The sequence below is a fragment of the Anomaloglossus baeobatrachus genome, chromosome 2, assembly GCF_048569485.1.
Source record: "Anomaloglossus baeobatrachus isolate aAnoBae1 chromosome 2, aAnoBae1.hap1, whole genome shotgun sequence".
Classification (NCBI taxonomy): Eukaryota; Metazoa; Chordata; class Amphibia; order Anura; family Aromobatidae; genus Anomaloglossus; species Anomaloglossus baeobatrachus.
In genome coordinates, this window is record NC_134354.1 from 127,003,904 (window position 1) to 127,031,183 (window position 27,280).

Here is a 27,280-nt window from a genome sequence, read left to right on the forward strand (position 1 = left end):
AGAAAACGCTGGTGCTCTGGAGCAATCGGCACGTGGAGATAAGCATCTTTGATGTCTATTGATGCTAGGAAATCTCCTTGAGACATTGAGGCGATGACGGAACGGAGGGATTCCATCCGGAACCGCCTGGTTTTCACATGCTTGTTGAGCAGTTTTAGGTCCAGAACAGGACGGAAAGACCCATCCTTTTTTGGCACCACAAACAAATTGGAGTAAAAACCGTGACCTTGTTCCAGAAGAGGAACGGGGGTCACCACTCCTTCCGCTTTTAGAGTGGACACCGCTAGCCGCAGAGCATCGGCTCGGTCGGGAGGTGGAGAAGTTCTGAAGAAGCGAGTTGGAGGACGAGAGCTGAACTCTATCCTGTACCCGTGAGACAGAATGTCTCTCACCCAACGGTCTGTGACCTGTGGCAGCCAAATGTCGCCAAAGCGGGAGAGCCTGCCACCGACCGAGGATGCGGAGAGAGGAGGCCGAAAGTCATGTGGAAGCCGCCTTGGTAGCGGGTCTTCCGGCTGTCTTTTTTGGCCGTGACTGAGTTCGCCAAGAATCTGAGCTCCTCTGATCCTTTTGAGTCCTTTTGGACGAAAAGAATTGGGACCTGCCTGAGCCTCGAAAGGACCGAAACCCCGACTGTCCTCTCCTCTGTTGGGGTTTATTTTGTCTGGGCTGAGGTAAAGATGAATCTTTACCCTTGGAGTGTTTAATGATTTCATCTAAGCGCTCCCCAAACAGTCGGTCACGAGAAAATGGCAAACTGGTTAAACACTTTTTGGAAGCAGAATCTGCCTTCCATTCTCTTAACCACAAGGCTCTGCGTAAAACTACGGAGTTGGCGGACGCCACTGCCGTACGGCTCGTAGAGTCTAGGACAGCATTGATCGCGTAAGACGCAAATGCAGACATTTGAGAGGTTAAGGGTGCCACCTGCGGAGCAGATGTACGTGTGACCGTGTCCATCTGTGTAAGACCAGCTGAAATAGCTTGGAGTGCCCATACGGCTGCGAATGCTGGAGCAAACGACGCGCCGATAGCTTCATAGATGGATTTCAACCAGAGCTCCATCTGCCTGTCAGTGGCATCTTTAAGTGCCGCCCCATCTTCCACTGCAACTAAGGATCTAGCTGCGAGCCTGGAGATTGGAGGATCCACCTTGGGACACTGGGTCCAGCCCTTGACCACGTCTGGGGGAAAAGGATAACGTGTATCCTTAAGCCGCTTGGAAAAACGCTTATCCGGATAAGCGTGGTGTTTCTGGATTGCTTCTCTAAAGTCAGAGTGGTCCAGAAAAACACTTAATTTACGCTTGGGATACCTGAAATGGAATTTCTCCTGCTGTGAAGCTGTCTCCTCCACAGGAGGAGCAGGGGGAGAAATGTCCAACATTTTATTGATGGACGCTATAAGATCATTCACTATGGCGTCACCATCTGGTGTATCCAAATTGAGAGCGGTCTCAGGATCAGAATCCTGATCAGCCATCTCCACCTCATCATACAGAGAGTCCTCCTGCTGGGACCCTGACCAGTGTGATGAAGTCGAGGGCCGCTCATAGCGAGCTCGTTTAGGCTGTCTGGGACTGTCGTCCGTGTCAGAGCCATCACCCTGGGATGCAAGAGACACCCCCGGATCCCGGAGCTGTTCCGACTGAGGGGGACCAGGGAGCAATGAGCTAACAGTGTCCATGGCCTGAGGTACTGGTCTAGACTGCAATGTTTCAAGAATTTTAGTCATAGTCACAGACAATCTGTCAGCAAAGACTGCAAACTTCGTCCCTGTCACCTGGACAGTATTTACAGGAGGTTCTGCCTGGGTCACCTCCAGCAGAGGCCCCGGCCGAGCAAGTGCCACAGGGGCCGAGCACTGCACACAGTGGGGGTCAGTGGAAGCTGCCGGTAGAACAGCCCCACAAGCGGTACAAGCAGCATAGAAAGCCTGTGCCTTGGCACCTTTGCTTTTTGCGGTCGACATGCTGTTGTGTCCTCTGAGAATCTAGGAGGGTATATAGCAGAGGATCCCCAGCGACCGTACAGTGCAATGTAAAGCTGCAAGCATAAAATACAATATACACTTCGGCACCAGTGGGGTCAGCCCTTGAGGGCAGCTTACCGCCCGCTGAAAAGCGGGTGTGTGGGCACCAGAATGCCGTGTCTGGGTCTCCCAGTCTCCTCTCTCCAGCTCAGACTGCACACAGGAATGGCTGCCGGCGTCCTGTGAAGAGAGGGATCGTGGGCGTGCCTCAAACAAAGTGCGGGAACTGGCGTCCCACTGTGCCCAGTGTGAGGGCTGGAGTATGCAAAGCAGACTCCAGCCCTCTGCGCTGACATTCTATACAGCGTCCCGCCCTTCCCCTGACTGTCAGGCCTGGGGGCGGGAACGAAACGAAACTAGGCCGCAGAAAGCCGGGGACTCGAGTAATAAGCGCGGCCGTGATATAAGCACGGCCAGCGCGGAAGTCCCCGGCGCACCGCAAGTCCCAGCCGCGCCGCAGCGCTGACAACAGTGGCCGCGCAGCAGTTTCAAATACATGTCCCCTCTCAGCAAAGCTGTAGATAGGAATGGCACCAGCGCGCAGCGCTGTTGTCCCCGGCGCACTAACACACCCAGCAATGCTGCAGTGTGCGCGCGGACTGTACGGGGACACAGAGTACCTTGTCGTAGCAGGGCCCTGTCCCTGACGATACTCCGCTCCATATCCAGCAGATTCCCCAGGGGCTGTGGACGGAGCACGGTCTCTGTGCCTGGAGACCGGTAAATCCCACTTCACCCAGAGCCCTAAGGGGGATGGGGAAGGATGCAGCATGTGGGCTCCAGCCTCTGTACCCGCAATGGGTACCTCAACCTTAACAAACACCGCCGACAAAAGTGGGGTGAGAAGGGAGCATGCTGGGGGCCCCATATGGGCCCTCTTTTCTTCCATCCGACATAGTCAGCAGCTGCTGCTGACTAAACAGTGGAGCTATGCGTGTATGTGTGCCTCCTTCGCACAAAGCATGAAAACTGAGGAGCCCGTGATCCCACGGGAGGGTGTATAGCCAGAAGGGGAGGGGCCTTACACTTTTGAGTGTAATACTTTGTGTGGCCTCCGGAGGCAGTAGCTATACACCCAATTGTCTGGGTCTCCCAATTAGGAGCGACAAAGAAATGGCAATTAAGGCTATGTGTCCACGGGAGAATGTAGCTGCGGATTTTTCTGCATCAAAATCCGCAGCTTTCCCGCAAAATCCGCAGGTGCGGATTTGCCGCGGATTTGATGCGGATTTTGCGTTTTGTTTTTTTTTTCAATTTTAAAGGCAAAATCCAGATGAAAATCCGCAACAATAATTGACATGTTGCAGATTTTTCCGGATCAAAATCCGCACAAAATCCGCTGCGGAAAAATCCGCAGCATGGGCACAGCATTTCCAAAATGCCATAGAAATGGCTGGGAAGTACCTGTGCTGCAGATTTTAATCCGCGGCTTTTCCACGAGAAATCCGCGGCAAAATCCGCGCATTTTCCGCAGCGTGGGCACATAGCCTAAAGAGCAATTTGCTAATGCATATTTTGATGAGGGCATATGTGGAAAGTGTGACTAAAAGGGAACATGACTTTATTCTACATTTTTTGCAGTAAATATCTGAATGGCTGTGGCTTCACCCAGTAAAACCTGCTGAGTATCAGTGGTGCCAGGACTGCACCTGGGAACCTTGTTCTGAATGTGATTGTCCCTGATGACACACATTCCCTTTTACCATTACCTTACTAGTGGTGTGGCGCCTGTGTGCGGCTGTGTGGGGTTACCCCCTCTTGACCTGCAGGCCACGTGCACACGTTGAGTATTTAGTGAATTTTTTACATTAGTATTTGTAGCCAAAACCAGCAGTGGGAAATAAATCCAGCAGTGGTGCCCGTGTTTCTATTATACTTTTCCTGTGATTGTCCCACTCCTGGTTTTGGCTACAAATACTGAGGTAAAAACTCCCCAAATACTCATTGTGTGCGCGTGGCCTTAGCTTGGTGCTGTGACATGTCCTCACCTGAGGTGTAGTGGGGCTGCATACATTATGGCAGTAATCAGCGGTGTAATGTAGGGTACGTGCAGTACGGAGCGCTCGTTCATATACTCCACATGCACAGGGGTTAATAAGTAACTATATATTATGTTCTTGTATAGGGGGGGCAGAAGTGGGTATACAGTTTAAATAATAGCTGAATTCCAATCTTCTTATGAATTGTACATGATTTTCTTGAATATATCTAATCTTTGGTAACTCCCCCAAAGAAAAAGTCCAGTTTGGTGAAGTTTGGTGACCGTCATGGCCATTCACCATTCACCCAGGCCTCGTCTACCTATCCACTTATAATATAAGAATAACATGAATAGACAGTGTATGCTGTATACACCCCACTATACAGAATTAAACAGACTGATATCCACAACCCTGGCCAGGTAATCAGCGTTTGCCCCTTGTATACCTACAGTAGCCTGTGTGGCCCAAACACCTGCTTACTAGGTCTCATGGGGACAGACTAGGTGAGGCTGCGGATAATCTGCTCTTCCCATACCTAATCCTCTGATATATTGCAGTCTCACCTGCTTTATTTAAAGCTCTAGAGGAATTCTTCCATTCTGAGTGTATAATGACAGCAACTCACTAACCCAACAAACTGCACCTGGTCCTGTCAATCACGGATCATTACAAAAGTGGCAGCGTCGCGGTATAATAGTATCTGCAGGAGGGGAATGTAAGTGTACAACCTCAAGAAGTCACACAATGTGATCCTGCCGTAAACAGATCACAATATACTCACATAGAAAACAGCTGTTTAACAATACAAAGCACCAACAACCTGATTTTCTTCAGTCCCCTGCAATGATATAACCAATCTGCTGTGCAGCCGCCTTGTAATACCTTCTAATACTGTACTAGACTATGACTGGGGAGGAGAAATCATATCCTTTTACAAGTATTTTTGACACATAATGTAAAGACAGAGACCCTGATTCCAGTGATATGTCACTTACTGTGCTGCTTGGTGACGTTTTGACAAAATCACTGTTTTATGAGCAGATTATATTCATATTCATGAGCTCTGTATAAGGCTGGTTTCACATCAGCGTTTTCCTGCCGCACTCCAAGATCCGGCACAAGGGCAGTACAGTACAATACAGTTCACTGGCAAGCTCCGGGCACATGCGGTCATGTGACCAGAGCATGTGACGGGGCTTGCCGCACTGTCTGTGAACTGTATTGTACTGTACTGCCCTTGTGCCGGATCTTGGAGTGCGGCAGAAAAACGCTGATGTGAAACCAGCCTAACCCTACCTCACCATTATTGATTAGCAGCTTTCTGCCTATGCACAGTCTACACAGAAAGCTGCCAATCAGTGGTGTGGACAAGGTCAGTATTCAAAAAACTGGTAAATATGCAGCAGACAAAACAGTGATTTTATTAAAATGGCAGTAAACAGCCCAGTAAGTGACATATCGCTGGAATCAGGGTCTGTCGGACTGGGCAGTGTGATGCAATCCTCGCACGAGTTACATGCAGGTATGACTCCAGCCTAAGGGACACTCACTCTCCGTTCAGTGGTGTAGAAGCAGCTCAGAATCTGAATGCGCTGATATGAATTATAAGCGTACAGTACACAACATTGGACCCAAGGACAATTGAGCCCGGCCTAATCTTTTCCAAGGGCAGTTTTTAACCATGCAAATCTCCCAAACTCAGGCTACAGTCACACAACCATATTTTTGGCCCGAGTGCTGTCCGTGGAAAAAAAATTACAGCGATTGGACTGGTATTATTTAATACGGCCATTCAGATGACCCATTTTATTTTTTTTTTTTTTTTACAAGGACCGAATGTCTGTAAGAAAAAATACAACATGCAGCAGCCTCTTTCATATTTCAGACGAGACTCGCCTTCTCCAGTTTATGGTGGCGCAAAATAAAATGAATCTCATACAGATCAATAGTAACGCATAAGGTTTTTACAGCTATATTGCTTTTTAAATTTTAATAACTGCTGATGTATAAAACGGGTGCGTTACGCATAACTATACAGATGGAAAATTTACCGTTTTTTTGGGGGGGGTGAAATCAGACAGTTTTTATTATGTGCTTGTGTGACCTTAGCATCATAGTGTAGGGACATATAGCACTTAGAACACATGGTTTATTTACACTCAGTGTGTCTGACATACAGTATTTCAGAACGTGAGTACACCCTGCACTCCTCCACATTCCGATAGAGGAGGCCCCACAGATACTCAGTAGGGTTTTGGCTTGGCCAGTCCAGCACCTTTACCCTCAGTTTCTTCTTGGAGGTGCATTTCGGGTCGTTATCATGTTGGAATACTGCCCTGTAGCCCAATTTTTGAAGGGAGAGGATCATGCTCTGCTTCAGTATGTCACGGTACATGCTGGCATTCATGGTTCCCTTAAACTATAGCTCCCCACACCCGGCAGCACTCATGCAGCGCCAATCTTTAGAACAGGTTCCCCCAATCCCCCATGCCGCCTAGCAGTTTAGCCACGGTTACAGGGGTGATGTCTGTGAATGTGTGACTCCATTCAGTGCTTTGAGATTCCCAAATTGAACCATGTACAATCTATCATAAGAAAACACCTTTCAATTTAAATTCCCATTGGGTGAATATTCTGCAGATCATCTTTCCAGATTTGCTGTCAAAAAAAATTCTGCACCATATTACTGTACCACCAAATCCCATCCACACACTGAAAAAAATTCTGTTGTATTATATATGTCATTTCTGACGTAAAGGGACATTTGTAACTCACTTGGTGATATCTGCAGCCAATCTGTATATTACATATGTACATTTTGATGCAGATTTGTCACTGATTTCAACTAAAATCTGGAGTATAAAGTTTCTCTGTGTGAAAGTACCATAAGTAGGAGCCATAAGACACTAACAAGAGAGCAACAGATTTTTATTGCTCTGTGCACATTGGTCTTTGTCATTCTAAACATGAAGATACATTGTAGATTAGAAATGAACAATTAGGGTTCGCTCACATTGGTGTATGTTATAAGATGTTTATACTATGGATGGCACTGTGCCAACATTTTTTCTCATGATGATTTTGCATGGGAAAAAAATAGCAGCATGCTGCGATTGCCAGCGTATATCAGATGGTGCGCATCCATACCTGTCAATGGGTGGATGAAAAACATTGGACTGCACTCACATGTCATCTGTGTGCAGTCCGACATATGCCACAGAAAAAGGAGAAGATGGAGAAATTAAGTTCTCCATCTCCTCCGCACCTGTGATTCGATTCTTGCATACAAGAAAATCAGATCACAGTAAGGCTGGGGTCACACAAGCGTATGAAAAAAAGGTCCCATTCTCATCTAGGAGAGAAAGACTATATTTTCTTACTTATCAATCCGTTTTTTTCTCAGCAACAATTATTCATTCACAGTCATTTACAGGACTATTTACAGTGTTTTATGCTACAAACTAGTAATGTATCCATAAAAACGGATGTCACTGGGATGGTCCATGTGGCATCCGTTTTTTTTCTTGCACCCACTGACTTGTATTGGCGAGTCTTGCATGATTTCGACATCCACTATCAGCATGCTGCAACGTTTTTCTCATCCAGAACCTGGATGAGAAAAAGAACTTACCATCTTCTCCAACTCACTGACTATAATTGGTCCGAATGAAACGTGAGATTTTCTCGCTTTGCACTCGTCCGATTAATACACTCGTGTGAGCAAGGCCTTAATGACACTCGGCTCACGATCGCAGCAGAGACTGATGAGCAGAGTGTAATTTGCATAATGCATCCGATTCTCTAGCATGATGAATAAGTATGAAAGATGACAAAAAAAACGAACTGGAGAAAATATGATCAGCTGTGTTGAAAAGCCCTTTATATCGATTGACAGATGTACAGTCCACTAGTGGAAACCCTGACCACACAGATCATGGAAAAGACAATTTGTCATTTTATTCAGCTGTAGTCATCCAAGACAAACCATATATGGCCGGGTGAAATCCTGACTGTGGTCAGTGTCATCTATATAAGACTAGGTTCATAGGTTGCATATTTGGTGTGGATTTTATGTGCGTATTCTAAACACAAAATATGTAAAAATTCACAGTATCGGCAGAGTGGGTGAGACATAACCCAATCTGACCCAGACTGTACGGTTTGTTTTTTTTTTAATGCAAAGGAAATTAAATTTTGTTCCATGTTTATAAAACCTCAGCACATCAATTTCTGTTGCAGAATCCACAGATTAAACTACTGGCCTGGCTTTTTTTGTTGCGTGCGTGCGTGCATGCGTGCGTGCGTGTGTGAACCTCTGCAACATAAAATGCATGATTTTTGATGCAGAATTGTGAATATGTGAACTTAGCCTTATAGTTAAATTGAAACTTCATCTATTCTCAAGTGGATGTGACATAGTTAGGGAAACTGCTGCAGAATATAATCCATTGTACCAGACAGGATAATACAAAACAATAAACTCCCTTCCATAAAATACTCTTATTTCTCTTAAAAGCTTTTTTAAGGAAACATTTTCAGCGTTTGCCAGTGTCATGCCCTGGACTAGTCAGGTCGTCCCAGGTAGTCCCACACACACCACCCCCCTCCCCGAGTAGGTGACAGCAGCCAACCAAGAAACCCTTGTCACCACCCTCCAGGTTTGATGTCCACACCAGGGGGCGGAGCCAGGTGGTTGGCTCCGCCCACCGAGGAGTTCACAGGCCTGGAGGCGGGAAAGACACAAGTTCAGACAGAGGTTCTAGAGCAGTGTGAGGAGTAACCTTGACAGTGAAGGAGGGAGGACGAGTTCAAGGGCACACCTGTGCTCAGGCCTGCCAACAGACTACTCCGGTGGCTGGGTTGGAGCCCAGTCACCTTTAGCAAGGAGGCAGACGGTGGTGGCCACCTGCAGGAGCTGGGATTACAGTCGGTGGAACCACAGGGACGGGGTCGGGCGGTGGCCCGCCGGTACCGAACTGGGGAACTGATTGGAAACCGGAGCACCAGGAGGGGTACTCAGACCCAGTACAAAGCCCTGAACCGACAGGGCCGAGTCAAATCAACTGATTGAGGACTGGACTTAAGGACCTATCCCCCACAAGACCTGTTAGAAGACAACAGCCCAACCATACAGTGTAAAGCCCCCGCCAAGGCATAGAGACCCAAAGGGCCAGCGTCTGCGGGCAAACGGGCTCCTATAGCATATACCAGTCTGGGAGCGGACTACCGTTGCTTAGGCATAGGAGTCAAACATTCATACAAAGAGGTGCAGGAGAAAGGCGGAAACCACCAACCTATTCTGGGAGAAGCTGCAGCCGGCTGCGGGCCCCGTTCATCACCCCGTTTGGTTTACCAGAGACTCCAGTGTATTGTGTCATAGTGAGTACACCAGTGCCTTCGGGCCACGCACCGCGCCGCACCGCTTCAGCATACGTCCGCACCCGCTCCCACGCCTCAGCACCTCCCTCGGGCCCCCGGGACCATCGCTTCCCTACCCACGGAGGGGTCAACACCAAGCTGCGCAACACTGTTCCCGGGAGGCCTAGTTAACGGCAGCGGTGGTGTCCATCTATTCACCACAACCTGTGGGTGGCGTCACGAACTTACATCCCAAACCAAACCACCACGGCCCCAGCCGTGGAACTCCCCGTCAAGTCCCTGTGTGTAGCGCCAACTCCCTTGCAGAGCGAGGTGACCCCCGGGTCCGTGAGAGGCTCAAGCCATCACCCACCGTACGAGCACGGATCCAAGCGGCTCGGCGGTCGCAGCCGAGCCCGCGGGGCGGTACACCAGCACTGGGGTATATACCCTGGAACTGGATAAGTAGCCGTCTTTCCCAATCTGTTCTCTTAGGGCTGTTTCACACATACGTCATTTCACCGGATTGACGGATCCGGCACACTCCAGTACTGTGTATACAGTACAATGGCATCGCGGCAACCTCCGGTCACATGCTGTCAAGTGACCGGAGTTTGCCGCGATGCCATTGTACAGTATTAACACTGTATTGGAATGTGCCGGATCCATCAATCCAGTGACATGCCAGAAGTGTGAAATGGCCCTTAGCTCCTCTCACTAGATTATATCATCCCAGCTCAGTCAGCAGCAATGTCGTGCTGAAAGCCCAGGTGAATGCTGCTGACAATGCAGGACTGCGTGTGCTATGTGCCGTCATTGATATGCTATCAAAGGAAGTTCAATTCTAGGAAAATTAATTCCTGGTTTTAGTTGTGCTCACAGTTAGAGGAATGGACTACCAGTCTCTTCACAAGCTTCCTTCTAAAAACAGCCTGAAGTCATTGGCCTTGCCCAGTGTTATTCGTTCCTTTGCCTTTTGACAGGGAGACACTTATCAGCTCACCATGACCTGTGTCTGGTAACAAATCCCCCTGTAGATGGGCACATTCCCTGAGTCCTTCCTAAATCTCTCAGCTTTGCCTTTGTAATAATAAACAAGCACATTCTGTCTGACCTCCTAAAACTGAGAACATCAAGTACGTCCCTCCGCCCCCACCACCAAAAGGCAGTAACACAGCACCAGCTCCCCACACAATGATCTATACAAGTTGGACCGCATTCAGCTGATGACAATACAGCCTGTGACGAAGGCCTCACTTGGAGAAAAAAGGTTATCATAAGGCGAGACCTTCTCTGCTCTTTCTACTTCTTCTGCAGGTTAGACTCTATTTCCTTCTGACGTAGAACCTGTCATTAATATCTAGTCTGGTTTTACTTCAAGTATTCTCTTACTTCATTACTAGGGTAATAGGAAAGTCACGGTAGGTACGGGGAAGTACCAAGCGCATGGCGAAAGGGAAGGGAAATCCTGTGTCTAGGAAAAGGGAAGATGGTGACCCCTGCCCAAACCTACTGCTGGTCCTCGGGGTCCCTCACCACCCTAGATAGGTTCTGCACCTATGCGCTGAGCCGGATACCTGACCCTAGGTATCCCTAATGCCAAGCCCTAGATATGGAACGGATGGGATGAGCTCTTCACTAACCCCAATAAACACTATAGACGACACAAGGTGGACACATGGGGGAAAATGCATGAACTACTTATCTACAGATGACTCAGGTAGAAGTTTAGCAAAGCTTCTGCAATTATACCACAAAGGAGTACAAGTCACCTGCTTGCACCCAGGGCTTGAATAAACTGAAGAACATTACCAGCACCAGTCCAAGGAATGAAAGGGTATATAAACATCAAGAGAATACTGATGGTCATCAGCTGGGTGGAAGGCGAGCTCCGGCTGGGTCCAAAAGGGGGAGAGATGAATATAGCAGGAAAGCTACTTATTCCAATGAATACTGACAGCAGAAACAATGGAAAGTAAGGGAGCATTTTGCACAAGCCAAATGCTGTGACCTTATATGGCCCAAAACCACATGACTGTCTGTCTGACACGGGCAAGTAACTGCTGGCGATGGGAACAAAAGGCACAATAGGGTCTTACCCAATATGATGGTTGGTAATATAAAGAGCGGTACACTCACCTGGTGTGGTTGTGCTAGTCACAACCCCTTATGCGCATATGTGAGTGTCCGCGTGGTTCAGCAGCGGCCCCGTGGGTGACGTGGTTCAATATAGATGACAGAGGAAAGCGGGTTTTTGCTGCTCTAAAAACCACTGATGCCGGTATATTAAAAATTCCTTTTTTATTTTACAATCCTACGCGTTTCAGAGACATTGCCCATCTCCTTCTTCAGGAAAAAAGAAATAATCAATGATAATTTCTTTTTTCCTGAAGAAGGAGATGGGCAATGTCTCTGAAACATGTAGGATTGTAAACTAAAAAAGGAATTTTTAATATACCGGCATCAGTGGTTTTTAGCGCGGCAAAAACCCGCTTTCCTCTGTCATCTCTCTGACACGGGATAAGCAAACCTGTGGAAGTTCAGGATCGCCAAGTTTCAGTGGGACGTTAGTTAAAAGTTCGGTTCGGGACCCGGACTTGACCTAAACTTGTCCCCAGACCCTATATAAGTGAATGAGGACCCGAACTTTGGTGCTGTAAAATGGACGTAGTAAAGGCTAGGGGGCTGCAAAAGGAAACAAAATTGGGGATAAGAGCAGGACAATTACCCTGAAAACAAATGTGGATAGATAGGAAGAAAAAAAAAAATGAAGCGGGGTCCCCATTATTTTTGATACCCAGCTCATGTAAAGCAGACAGGAAAAAAGGATCTGGTGGGTCTATTGAATTCTAGAAGCATATCCTTTTGTTAGGTGCGGAGATAAACCACCACCGGAGGAGTCTGGCAGCGTTTCCCTCATAGAGAACACGAGACGAGTATTCTCGTGTATGGGAGACACCGCTGTCACAAAACTTTCATTTGGCCTACTATTCTCCGATGCGTATGGCCAACTATAGCTTCATCTCACAGATTGGGATTTACATGTATAAATTATGACTATTTGCTTACTATTGGTGTTCAGATTTGCTATCATTGCCTTTATTACTTACATTTCCCTAAGTATTTAGTATGCCTGTAATGTATGGCTGTTATAGTCCAGGTAGTGTTGCTGGTTCACCCTACATACACACAGCTGTCTTACTGACTTCTATGATATGGCTTATAGTGGGTTTCCTGTCCAGTATTGTAATGTAGGACTACTATATTAAAGGGAACCCGTCAGCAGGGTTTTACAGATGGGAGCAGATTTGAGGCTGTTTAGGTGCTTGTCCCTAAATAAAAATGGTTCCTTTTTTTGTAGAGCTGTGATGTGCCAGTCGTGAGAATACTAGTGTAGACGTCATATGTAAATCAGGCTGGAAGTGCGGTGTGGGCGTGTCCATGAATTTCAAAGAAAGATTCTAGTTGCAGACACGCCCACATTCCACTTCCAGCCTGATTTGCATATGATTTCAATACTAAAATTCCCATGATTGGCACAAGGTATAGTTTTTATTGAGGGGCAAGCACTTATATAGCCGCATACATAAGAGAGTGCCGACATGTTCCACCTAATAAAGGAAAGTTATATAGGTTCTCTTTTGTGAAATTTTAGGTAAAATGCCATCAAGACAAATAAGGACAAGCTTTTCTGTGCTGTCTACCTATAGATTAAAGACGTTGAGGGACGCCACTTATCGACAGATGTCAGTACCATGGGAGTGGCACTGAATCACTTATCTCTTTGTCCTTTTTTAACCGAAGCAGTCATTATTGCTGTCATCTGCCGTTGTGAATATGTATGTTTGAGGTTGAAATATATTGGAGAAGTTTTCTATGCGTCTAGATAGTATACACTACTCATAAAAAAGTTAGGGATATTTGGTTTTCAGGTAAAGTTTCAGGATGATCATAAAATGCCCTCCTACCTTTTCAGGTGAACTTAATCTAAACTTTTGGATGCACATGTCCAAATGTTTAATATTTCAGTACTTTTGCACAACTTGTTTTCTGACAAGGAGCCTAATGGCAAAAATCACAGCAGGTGTTTGATCCAAGAATTGGCCAATAAATTTCGGAGTGCAAATAGAATTGATATTTAAACAGTCCTCTGCATCATGCTGTTCACATTTTGACGTCATGAGACCAATACAACACCTAACAATTGATGAACATTACCTTGCCATTACGAGGCTTCAAGCAGGATGTTCTCAGATGGAAGTGGCCACTGAGCTTAAAGTGTCATCAGCAGGTTGCAACAGAGATACAGAGAGACTGGAAGAGTCACAGAAAGGACAGGGCCACACGGGGACTAATGCGATCCTCACACGACACTCGGCTCACGCTGGCAGCACAGCGGGAGCCGAGTGTCATGCGAGTGTCACGTCGACTGAGGTCCGATCATGCGATCGGACCTTAGCTGTGGGGAGCGGGCTGGCACTCAGGAGGGGAGGGCTGGCTCTGAGGAGGGGAGGGATTTATCTACCTCTCTCCTCCGTTGCCAGCTATTGCCATTCTCGCACTGCACTCACGGTACACCGGTGTACTGCGAGTGCAGTGCGATCTTTCTCTCGCCCCTAGACTTGAATGGGTGCGAGAGAAAGAGACTCGCCTTACAATCGCATCATGCTGCGATTGTTTTCTCGGTCCGATTGGGGCCGAGAAAATAATCGCTCATTGGTGCTGGCACATAGATCAATATTGGTCCGAGTGGAATGTGATGTTTTATCGCATTCCACTCGCTCCAATTTTCATGCCGTGTGTCTTAGGCCGAAGACAGAGAAGGGGACGTCCTTTAGCCACATCCCACACTGATGTCCGCTTCATTGTGAACAATGCCCCTCAGAACTGGATGATGAATGCCACACAATTCCAGGCACGTATAAGGGAATTGAGAGGCTCTCAAGTATTGTTAGACCATTCAAAATCATTTATACCAGTGTGGTTTGCATGCCAAACGACCTGCAAGAGTACCTGACCACACCACCAGGCACAGGTGTAATTGTCTTGCTGGACGAGGGACTAGTGGGCCTCAGTGCTGTTCACTGATGGAAGTCAATTCACGCTGACCAGAAATGATGGCTACCAATGATGTTGGAAATGTCAAAGAGAGCACTATGCATCAGCCAATGATGTCACTAGACGAGCCTTTTGTAGTAATGGTGTTACAGTGTGTCTAGTCAATACAGAGCTGCCCTACACTTTGTGAATGGTGCAGTGAGAAGCCCCTAATACTGGAATAACATTAATCCAGTCATTGTGCCTCTGTATGAACAACACCGGCCTAATTTCATCGTCATGGATGACAATGCTCCATATCATTGAGGTTGCAACATTAGGGAATGGTTGCTGAAGCCTGGGGTACCTTAAATGGAGTGGCCTGTACTTTCTCCAGACCTGAATCCCATAGAAAACCAATATGATCAGCTGAATCGTCGTGTAGCGGTTCGTAACTCTGTACCCCAGAACCTCAATGACCTGAGAGCCGCCCTTCAAGAAGAGTGGAATCCCATGCCTCCGCAGACAATAACTCCACTTATGAACAGCAGAGATGTCATTGTCAAGTTGTAATTGATACTCATGGTCACATGGCAAGTTATTTAGACGTTGCCATTTTGGGGGAGTATAACCACCACTGTTGTTGGCTTTTGTTTCAATAAATTGTTTGAGATGAGGATATCACCATCGCATAATTCTACATGCTTCTTTACATGCCCTACTTTCATGATAAAAAAAAATCAGTGTAGTGTGAACTTTATATTTTCCATAAATTTGTGTTTGTTGGGCATGTAGCCGACCCTTAGGCCGACTTTGCACACTACGACATCGCAGGTGCGATGTCAGTGGGGTCAAATCGAAAGTGCCGCACATCTGGCGTCACTTGAGATGTCGTAGTGTGTAAAACCTTTTTGATACGATGAACGAGCGCAAAAGCGTCATTATCGTATCATCGGTGTAGTCTCCGACATTTCCATAATGCCGGTGCAGCGACAGTACGATGTTGTTCCTTGTTCCTGCGGCAGCACACATCGCTGTGTGTATAGCCGCAGGAGCGAGGAACTTCACCTACCTGCATCCCGGCTGCAATACGGAAGGAAGGAGGTGGGCGGGATGTTTACATCCTGCTCATCTCCGCCCCTCCGCTGCTATTGGCCGCCTGCCGTGTGACGTCACTGTGACGCCGCACGATCCGCCCCCCTTAGGAAGGAGGCGGATCGCCGGCCAGAGCGACGTCACAGGACAGGTGAGTGCATGTGAAGCTGCTGTAGTGATAATGTTCGCTACGGCAGCTTTCACAAGATATCGCTGCTGCGACGGGGGCGGGGACTATCGCGCTTGACATCGCTCCATTGGCTTGCGATGTCGCAGCGTGCAAAGTACCCCTTATTATTATTACACAATCTTTATATTAAATCACAAGAACTAGAGGTACATCATTGTCATCACTAATCAAAGGCCTATGAGGTATTTCATTCTGTGATAAAGGGTACATTGGGGTACACAGTATTTTTACTTATTTGTGACTATTTTCTTAATACATAAGGTTTAGACTTTATTCAAACTTAATTAAACTTGTCAAAAAGGGAGGAAATATCATTAGCGGAAACAGGGAAATCTCACATTCCAGCTTTCCTGTCCTGGGTTTTTCTGCCAAACAAATGCAGAGTCCTCACTTAAGAGTGTATAGAGCCTAATGTACAATGCTAAAGGACTCCGGTTCTCATTTCCTAAACTAAAAAGTATCACCCGTCCCATCAAACTTAATCCTAAACTGGATGATATTGTTTTGGCGAACAGGATCCAGAACAGGCCTGGTCAAGAAAGGGTTAATTAGAATGCCGTGAACCTTCCAGATTACATACATCATTCTAGAGAAAATAATGACCATAACGTCCGGCTTGAGATAGCTGATCTACGCAGGAATGACCCTGGGTTCATTTTCTAAATTAGCAATAAGTTATTCAGGAACCTGTGAGCAGGAATCTGCAGACGCGGAATAACTCTGTGCTGTTAGATGAACATAAAAAGACATTGGCTACTCTGTCCTATTATAGGGTTAAATGGTTATCTTATCAAAGGCATCTGGGCATTTCTTTAGGCTATGCCACTGAGGCCAGGTTCAGACGGCCATACTGAAAATCTTGCTGGTCCCGACTGCAAAATGCACCTTTAATTGTATGCATTATGCGGGTCTGTAAAATGGACCAAAGTAGTGCATCTGCAAATTTTTCCACACAGACCATTGGACAATTGGCCAATTAGCTATAATGGGTCTATGTATTCTCTGTGTAGTACGTGGTGCAGAAGGACAAGATTATGCCCTCCTCTGACCAATGCCTAATGCCACATAATTGGTGAAGGTTCCATGTCCGAAACGTCTCACCTCCCAGAACAATATGACACAATCACTTTTCTCCAGACATGAACATAGGCTGACTATAGAGGCCATCCATGTAGCCACCTGGAGAAAAGTGAATGGAGATTAAGGGCACAATGTTTTCCTAGCACTGCTGTCACCTTCAGCGGGTGTCATAATGATTCAGAGATTAGTGGATTATCCTCAAGATATGCCTCTAATCTCCTTAATGAGATAACCACTTTAATAGCAATATTGCTGATAGTTTATACTGGGAGCCTTTCATAGGATGTACCCAAATTATTAGCTAAACTTATGAGGAAAGAGTATAATGAATAATGGTGCAGTCACACTGTGTCTGCGCTGTACTTTGGGGGTATCGCTGGGAGGATTTCCCCACATTTACCTCCAATGGATGCCCCTGTACAGATATACGACAGCATCCACTGGCAGTGTAGACTTTTTACTGGATATCTCTGTCTGGAATAGTGCAGTTGATGACGCTATTCCATATCTTTTTTTTCTGCAGATTACTCATTGTCAGCAAAATAAAATGTAGATGTGTTCAATTTTGATCTGATTTGAGAAAATCTATGTGTCATGGAAGTACTGTCCGTTTTTACATTGGTTGAATAGTAGAGTCTTGGAAACTGTATTTTTTGCATAATAGAAACACAGGTGCCACACGGATAGTAAAATAAGACACGGACTGAAAATCGGATAATAAACACACTAAAAATCGATCCGTTTTTCTATGCATAAAAAATAAAATTGGACGTGTAAAAATGTTTTCAGTTTGTGTAGTAAGTGGAATGGTATTTATTGGGGTTATTTGGTATCATTTATAGCAATGTACTGATACAACATAGAAAAAAATCATAAGCCATAAACTAACAAAACAATTTGGACTTGGTGCCCTAAAGGGATTAGTGTAAGTGTTCCATAAACAGAACACTTATATAAAGAAGAGAGCGGGTACTGAAAAGCAAACAAGGATCACACACATGAGCAAACCCATTTGTTCATTAGGGCAGTGACACAGAAGGGACATTATTACAGAGAGTGCGACCCATTGCCTCTCCGAGCAACCAGACCCGCTGGTGGAGCAGCCATTATGGCATCTTATCACAAGGCTGGTATCAGCTTATAGTCATCATGTAATCGCATGGACATGAATGTAGTAACACAGCTAATTTAAAGGAGTATCCGAAGAAAACTTTTATGGCATGGCAGAGTGTGTTTGAGATTGTTCCCCAACTATTCTGGAGAGTCACCTCAGTGAGACGATGACTGTATGCGTCCTTTCCAATGAAATTAATGGGTGGTTAGGAAAGAGCTTTCATTTAGGGGTCTCATACACAGTTAGGGTATGTTTACAGTGTATTTTTTAGGAGTTTTTGGAGGAAACTCTCCAAATTCTCCCATAACACATCAAAAACTTAGGGGCACTTTGCACACTACGACATTGCAAGCCGATGCTTGTGATGCCGAGCGCGATAGTCTCCGCCCCCGTCGCAGCTGAGATATCAAGGTGATAGCTGGCGTAGCGAACATTATCGCTACGGCAGATTCACATGCACTCACCTGCCCTGCGACGTCGCTCTGGCCAGCGAACCGCCTTATTAAGGGGGCGGGTCGTGCGGCGTCATAGCGACGTCACACGGCAGGCGGCCAATAGAAGCGGAGGGGCAGAGCTGAGCGGGACGTAAACATCCCGCCCACCTCCGTCCTTCCGCATAGCCGGCGTGAGCCGCAGGACGCAGGTAAGGTGATGTTCCTCGCTCCTGCGGCTTCACACACAGCGATGTGTGCTGCCGCAGGAACGAGGAACAACATCGTAACATTGGTCCTTCCGAAATTATGGAAATGACCGACGCTACACCGATGATACGATTTGGACGTTTTTGCGCTCCTTAATCGTATCAGAAAGGATTTGCACACTACGATATCGACTTCGACGCCGGATGTGCGTCACTTTCAATTTGACCCCACCGACATCACAACTGCGATGTCGTAGTGTGCAAAGTGCCCCTTAGAGTTTCCACTCAGTGTCCTTTCCAAAAACTCAGAAAAAAAAAGTCTCACAGTGTACATATCTTGTAGAAAAGGGTTTCTATACCGCGCCAATGATCACAAGTCAGGATGTCGGATTGATGTGGCTTTATTGTAGCACAGGTCTACGCGTTTCAGGCGCTCTGCTCCCTTCCTCAGGACCATAGGAACAACATCAAAGTGATTTGATGTTGTTCCTATGGTCCTGAGGAAGGGAGCAGAGCTCCTGAAATGCGTAGACCTGTGCTACAATAAAGCCACATCAATCCGACATCCTGACTTGTGATCATTTGCGCGGTATAGAAACCCTTTTCTACAATTAATTATTATTATTAATTATTAATTTTATTCATTTATATAGCGCTATTAATTCCACAGCGCTTTACATACATTGGCAACACTGTCCCCATTGGGGCTCACAATCTAGAGTCCCTATCTGTATGTCTTTGGAGTGTGGGAGGAAACCGGAGTGCCCGGAGGAAACCCACGCAAACACGGGGAGAACATACAAACTCCTTGCAGATGGTGTCCTTGGTAGGATTTGAACCCAGGACCCCAGCGCTGCAAGGCTGCAGTGCTAACCACTGAGCCACAATTGTCTCTGTTATCAGCTACCCTGGGTTGCCGCTGCCTGGATCCATCTTTTAATGCGAATACAGTAGTTGTGACTATCACAACTACAGTTGAAGAGTATTAGTGCTCCCCTTTCTGTTGCCCTGTGCCTGTAAGGGTAAGACTCTATTGCGCTTTCTTTTCCACAGCTCCTCTTCTTAGTGTACATATCTTTAAATGGCTGTAGGCTACATCATCATTCATCCGGCAGCTTCCTCTTCTAACTCCCTCTTCTACCGAACGTTCCTAGCGTTGGTTTATGTCACAGAGAACAAAAGGATGGGCAGTCCGAAGTCAGACATCCCAGATCCTCATCTCCCTTGACCTCATCTGTCAGGGGAGAATTGAGAGGCCCCCAAACACACTAGTCTGTCATCCGAACCTGCAGATGTCAGCGGGTTTGGCCAAAGTTAGTCCAATGTGTATGGGGATTTATATAGGTTTCTTATTCATACATGGCCACATGTGTTTGGCCCCTCCTAACAAGGTTGAAGACCAGCTTGGTATCTGTAAATGTTCTTGCTGCTAGACCACCACAGATTCACAATTCATGACGACAACCTGTCTAAAATTACTTTAAATGAGAAAATTATTCAGCAATTGCAGATAATGAGTGTCAAATTTGTGACACATTTATGGTTAATTTTGCACTTACTGTTAGAGAAGTGAAGGTCATACACATTCCACCAAAGCCATTCAGACATAAGGCTACGAAAATCAGCACGGACAGAGCTGTAATGGGAACCAAGAAAGCATAGGCTTATAATCTGACATTTTATTGTGGCATGCTAACCTGTTAGCAATATGTACCCTTATTTAAGCAATCTGTTATTTTGTTACTGACCCCACCAATATTTTATTCCATATGCAAGTGAGTGTGAAGTGCTCTGGGTGTTATTGGAGACGTGCCCGAGCCTCAGCCTCCCCGGCTCTAATCACCATCTAGCGTAACCTTCTTTTGCTTGCCTGACAGCTCACCGGCTGTGCAGTAAACAGGGTATTCCCATCTCCAAGATCCTATCCCAATATGTAGTAGGTATAATAATAACATTAGCAAATACCTCCAATTAGAAATGTAGTATAGTTCTCCTGATTTGCTATGTCTCTTACCTCATGTGCAGAGCATTGCAGCTTAGGTATCAATGGTTGCGACCATGAGCAACAAACTAACTGTCACTATACGAGTTGTCGTAACCATGGATACCAAAGCTACTGCAATGCCCTGAACATAAGGTAAGAGACACAGCTAATCAGAACTATTTTTGATCGCGACAATACCAAATGTGTGTATATTTTTTAAACTCTTTAGTTTTCAATGGGGCAAAAGGGGGTGATTTGAACTTTTTTTAAACTTTTTTATTTTATTTTACTAGTCCCCCTAGGGGACTATAACGATCAGCAGTCTGATCATTTGCTCCTTTCTCACGATCAGAGCAGTCCCTGTCTATAAGAGCCATCCATGTGGCCTCCTGGATACCTACAACTAGCCAGACAATAGGGCTCCTCTGTGGTGTCAAGGTTTAGGTCTCTGATTATAGACTTTACCATGTACATAACTCATATATAAAAGGCACGAAGAACTACAATGTATTGTCAGACGGATCTTACTTACAGTTGGGATTACTTGCTCCATAGGCTATTAGAAGACAAGAAACACCAAAACTGGCACTGTAAAATAGAAAACAAGTAATTACATTTTATTATCTCGCGTATAAACTGCAGACTTGATAAAAGATGTATAACACATCACACACCTTCCACTAAGCCTCAGCTTGCGAGGTCCATACTTGTCCATGATGATTCCCAAAGGCAGGGAGATGGCGCTGAGAAGAAAAGACCCCACGGTGAAGGCCAAGTTCAGCATCTCATCCTGCTCTTTGCACACCAGCCAGCCATTCAGTTCAATGATTTGTTCTTTATCTGTTTCATTCCCAAAAAGTGAGCTGCTGTTGGTGGAGTTGTCCCTCGTATAGTTATCTAGGGTTATGAAAGTGAGAAATAAGTGAGAGAACAAAATTTACTATGTATATACAGTATTCAGATACACATAATGAACTACATTGGAGGTGTTGTCCACCATTATAAAATGTCCCTTTGCACAGTGTCACTCTTGTCCATGTGCTGGGTCTGGTATTGCGTTTAATCCCCAATTGAAGTGAATGGGGCTGCGTTGTAAGGCTATGTGCGTACTTTGCGTCGAGGTAGTTGCAGTTCTAAACGCATCCTCTGGCAGAAATGGTTGCTTTTGATCACAAAAACGGTATGAATACGCTTGCGTTTTTGCCACGTTTTGGCCGCGTTTTTACCGCGATTTACATGCTTTTTCATTGCTTAAAGTCAGATGCGTTTTGATGACAAATACACTGCTAAATAAAGTTTAAACATTCAAACACTATGAAAAAAATGGGAAAAAAATTATAACAAATATCAAGATTAAAATCATAAGCAAAATAGCTGATTTTATTAAAATGATAAATGCTTGTTAATATTTATGTATAAAATAACGTTAAATTAATGTTTTTCATAATTTTAATTGTCAGACTATGTCTGTGTAAAGGGACATATCATGCCTTTAATATAATGTCAAAAACACATGCAATTAAATTATGGAAAACGATTGTTTTCTGCATCAAAAAAGCATGTAAAACGCTAGGATTTTGATGTAGAATGCGTTTTGCCACTTCTAATTGACTCTAATGTTAGCAAAACGCTGCCAAAATGGCAAAAACAATTGACATGCTGTTTCTTTAAACGCTGAGTTTTTGCCCAAAATTATGCAAATTAAGCGCAGCATTTAGAACAGCATTGTGCACACAAGAAAAACCTATTTGCCATAGACTTTGCTTGAAAATCAAAACACATGCCTTTTGGCATTAAAATGCTGCAGTTCAAAACGCTGCAGAAAGGCAGGTAAAAACGCAAAGTGCGCACATAGCCTAATAGTCAATGGAGAAAAGTGGCACTATTTCTGGAATACTCAAATTTTTCTAACATTTTTCAAACAAGTATTTAAAATGCTTCTGAAAATTCCAAGGTCAACAATATAATGCAAATGTAAACTAAATGTCTGTATAAACTAGTACTGAGTACAAGGTGACAAAAGATCTGCCTAATCTTCTGTATAGAAGTCATGGTCAAGGATCTTCTAAGCAGGATTGGGAAACAAATGTCTATTTATTATATAACGTAGAGCGAGCAATGAATGTGCTGGCCATAAACATCGGAATTCTGCAGTAAGAAATGCAATATCTATTAGGCCTGGTTGTCACTTCCTTTTGTTCCTGCTTTAATGGACACAGTGAAGGCCGCTCTTGGGTTATGTTATTGCTGAATTTTTTAAGCAGAATCTGAGCCGAAATTCTCAAAATCCTCCTCAAAAAACATGAAATCTTAGCTCAGTTTCTGCTTCAAAACTCAACAAAAAGATTCAGTGTTCACATACCATTGTATAGAAAACTTTCTGTCCTGGCTTATAAAAGGGGCTCCCAACCAGGTAACCAATTATATCCATACATCGCAATGGGGCTTATGAACAGGGATTGCCAGTGTGAGACAGCCCCTTTAAGGTGATAAAATCCTTGGTAAACAGTTTATATTTATTTATTAGAAACAAAACATCATGTTTTCTTTAGACAACTTTATAATTGGTCCCCTATGTAAAACCTTGAATATATATAATAGTATATTGATAACATCAAGTGCATTCTTCTGCACACCAGCGGTAAGGGCTCAATGATTAACAGATATTCAATCCTTCTTTAAGGGAAGAAAGTAAACAAAATGTATATTAAACAAACCCTTGCTGCTTTTAGTGATTTGTTTTCTTTTTCAGGATTACCCCTGAAAGGGTGATGTGCTGACAGCCATATTTGCGTAATGATTTTCAGGACTTTTCTAGACAACATTATGTTAACTCAAAATACTATTTATTCTTCTGCGTATTGTGGCATATTGGGCCACTAGATGTAAGAAATAACATTACAAAATAAATGTCAAATAACATTTTTAATCATGGAAATATTCAAAGTAGCTTACACCAGCCAAACCAGAGAGCACTGTTTCAGGTGTTTTGCCCCTCATCAGTGCAGGGAAGAGTATTGGTTGACTGAATGATATGAGCTATTCTTCACATTTTTCTTTCGCCCATGTAATATTGTCTTAAAAGAAAGTCTGCATTAGAGAAGGGAGAATCGATTCGCAGCACTCCATGTGATTGGCCAAGGCACGAATGTGTGACTACTGGACAGGAGGCCTGTGAATCTCCATATCTACTGGCCTTCACAACTCTTTTGTTTAGCCGGTATGGCACAACATCGGGTGTACATCACGCCACATTCATGACGTTATGCCAGCCCAGATAATCAAAAGAAGAGCCAGGAATGGCAGAAGGTTAGGAGATTTGCAGTCTGATGGACTGGAGTTCTGGGAATCGATTCTTTTATCTCTACTCTTCATACAAAGATCAGTCTCTTTAAAGGGCTTTTGTCACCTAATCTGAGAGCAGCATAATAAAGAGACAGAGACCCTGATTCCAGTGATGTGTCACTTACTAAGCTGTTTAGTGTAGTTTTGATAAAATCACTGTTTAATCAGCAGATTATCATTAGAGGACTACTTGGTGTGCTGCCAGGTAGTCCAGCGTATTCATGAGTATAACACTGGATTCACATGCAAGTGCATCGGATGCGATATGCTAATGACCCTCGGCTCCCGCTGTATTGCCAGCGTGATCCAAGTGTCATGCAACTGTGATCCGATCCTGCGATCTGATCACAAATGCAGAGGAGAGGGATAGTGCTGCGGAGGAGAGGAAGGGGTTAATCTCCCCATCGCCTCCATTGTCAGCTGGAGCGATTATCGCACTGCACTTGGATGTCATCCGAGTGCAGTCCAATGTTTCACTCGCACCCATAGACTTGTATGGGTGTGTGTGACACGGTTCTCACTGAAAATTGCAGCATGCTGCGACGTTTTGCTTTTTGCTCAACTAAAATCTGGATGAGAAAAAAGCTGACCATCTGTTCTCCCTCAGTGAATAACATTGGTCCGAGTGCAATGCGAGATATTCTTGCATTGCACTTGTCTGAGTCATATGCTCGTAGCAGCATACCCTAACTGTTAGATCTGCAGCAGAGAAGACATTGATTTTATCAAAATAACAGCAAACAGCTCAGTAAGTGACATATGGCTGGAATCAGGGACTCTGTCTCTACATCATGCTGCTCTCAGATGGGGGAGCAAAAACCTGGTGACAGATTCCCTGTAATGACAGCAGGTACTTCCTTTGATCATGAACATAACTTTATCCAAGAATTGGAAGGCTATCAGATTGTTAGAAAGAACAAGCTATTTACATTTGTGGCTAGGATGGAATATCGTTGTCCATGAGTCATAGCAAAAAACCACAGTGTTGTGCCGATTCCAATAATTGCAGCGTAACATTACTTTTATTATAATATTGAATCATCGACGTTGTAGAGATGCCACAAATTACTCCACTTGTGGGTGATGTGGAGTTATTAGTGGGAACCCTCTATGCTCGCGCTAAGCTCCTGCATTGTGTTATGGCTTACAGTCACGCCACAATCACAGAATGGCTGCCATATTTATTCATTTCTCTCTAGGAAGTAATTTCAGAACAGCTTTCAGAAGCTCACTCACTCACTCACTCAATTTCAGAAATTGTGAGTGCGAATCTATAAACCATGATCATATTTTTTACATGTGCTTTTTGATACAGTGGAAAATCTAAAAAAAAAATTACAAAAAATCAACCATATTTTAGTAGTGAATTAATTTATTAAATGACATTTTAAAGGAACAGTATGCAAAATAAATAAATAAATAATAAAAGAAAAAACACAATGTAGCTGTACACATACGGATCTCCATACCGCAGGAGGTACATTAAGGCACCCACATATTATCTTCCTTTACTTCCCATCCCCCTTGTCTATGTGTCAGGGATAAGATAACAGGAAACAGATGTAGGTGAAGAGTCAGATAAGCAACCAAGGAAGGGTGCTGGGTCATATGTAATGTAAAAGACAATGCAATATGGTGGCACTTTCCAATATTGTCTTTGTTCTTTTAATTTTCCTTGGTAGCAGGTCGTGGTTGGCCGCGGTGTTGACACCTAAAGCCACAATCAGTAGGTCAATACCAGCACTATTGAAAACTCATAATGTGAGCAAGGTATGTCCAAAAAGATCATTCACTTTATAATTATATTTTAATTATTTTTAATGATTAATTAATAAAGACATATCACATTATAAAATACATGAAGAGGCAAAACAGACGACAGGGTAAGGAATACAAGAAAAAAAAAACTTGAGGGGGTTAAGTGGAAATCTTTAGATATTATAGCACGTGATATGTCTGATATGATGATTAAAGAAGTCATCTTTTTGTGTTTGCCTCATATTATGTGAGATCTGTAGATAGGCATAAGGAGGTGCGGGTATAAGTTGACAGTAAACAAGTCTGTTTGAGCTCTGGAATGGAACAGGCTGTCTGCAGGAAAGGTCTTCGCCCATGTCCTCGGCACTTTCAGACTGTTTTGAAGGATCCTGGCTCATTTCCCAAAATAGAAAAGGGTTTGTTTGTATTACAAGGCATGATAATTTATATCTTAGTACATCATTCACTAAGACACGAGCGGTAATCTATGGCAGAGATTCACAGTATGACCCAAGTTATGTCTATGAGGCTGGAACGACATGAGGACTTTTGAAACATTTCAAAAAAGTGAGGTGTACCGCCCCGCTCTCAGCAGCCGAGCTGCTCCGATCCGGCCCTTCTGTGGGTGGCTCGAGGGTCTCCAGACCCGCGGGCCTCATGGTCACTTCAAATGAAAAGGGGTAGTGATGGGATGGTGGATTTAGGACGTATATGTACGGGCTGAGCCGTATGGAGTTCGTGACGCCACCCACGGTGTGTGGTGATATTGGACACCATCGCTGCAGTTACGGGGCACCCGGGGGAGATGTTGTGCAGCAAGTTGTTAACCCCTCCGTGGGCAGGGATGGTGGCCCCGGGACCCATTGGGAGTTTGGCGATGCAGGGAGATGGGCGACCGGAGGGTGCTGATGTACTCACTATTAGAAACACACACGAGTCTCTGGTAAACCAAGGTGATGGCGGTCAGTGCCCGCAGCCGGCTGCGTTCGGGTTCCCCCACCCGGCTGGTCGTCTCTGTCTTTCTCCTGCACCTGTGTAAGATGGTGGACTGCCTGTGCTTGCAATTTCAGGAGTCCACTCCCGGCTTGTGGTCGCCTGAGGAGCCCTTTGCCCGCAGACGCTGGCCCGTGGGATCTCTGAGCCGTGGCAGTGGCCTTTTATCCCCCTCGGTGGGCTGTTGCCTTCAGTCGGGACTTTGGGTGGGACAGGACCTCTAGTCCTGGCCGCAATCAGTTAATTAGCTAGCCCCCAGTTGCTTCTGGACCTAGCTTCAGGGTCTGAGTACCCCCCTTTGTGCTCCGGTTTCCGAGTCGGTTCCCCGGGTTGGTACCGGCGGGCCACTACCCTGTCCCGGTCCACCTCGGTTTCACCGAGCCGTCTTCCCGGCTCCTACAGACGGAGACCGCCGTCTGCCTCCTAGCCAAAGGCACCAGGGATCCTACCCTGGCACCTGTTCAACTTGGGTTCTCGCCTCTGCTGGAGCTGCACACAGCTCCAGCCCACACACCTCTCCAACTTGAACTCTCAACACTTGTCTCTTCTACTTTCCCGCCCCAGGCTGTCTAGGACTCCTCGGTGGGCGTCTTCCAACTGCCTGGTTCCGCCCCCTGGTGTGTATATCAAGCCCTGAGGAGGGTGACTAGGGTTTTGTGGTTGGCTCTGTGTT

General features: G+C 45.3%; 1 protein-coding gene across 1 annotated transcript in view; it reads right to left on the reverse strand.

Annotated features, from left to right (window-relative positions):
- Nucleotides 1-27,280, reverse strand: part of SLC43A2 (solute carrier family 43 member 2) — a 92,358-nt gene that overhangs the window by 25,102 nt on the left and 39,976 nt on the right. Inside the window, exons 3-5 of the mRNA XM_075335329.1 lie at nt 21,186-21,408; nt 21,044-21,099; nt 20,087-20,163 (exon numbers count right to left, since the gene is read on the reverse strand). Coding sequence (XP_075191444.1) covers nt 20,087-20,163; nt 21,044-21,099; nt 21,186-21,408 — 356 coding nt within the window. The remainder of the gene's footprint in view (nt 1-20,086; nt 20,164-21,043; nt 21,100-21,185; nt 21,409-27,280) is intronic.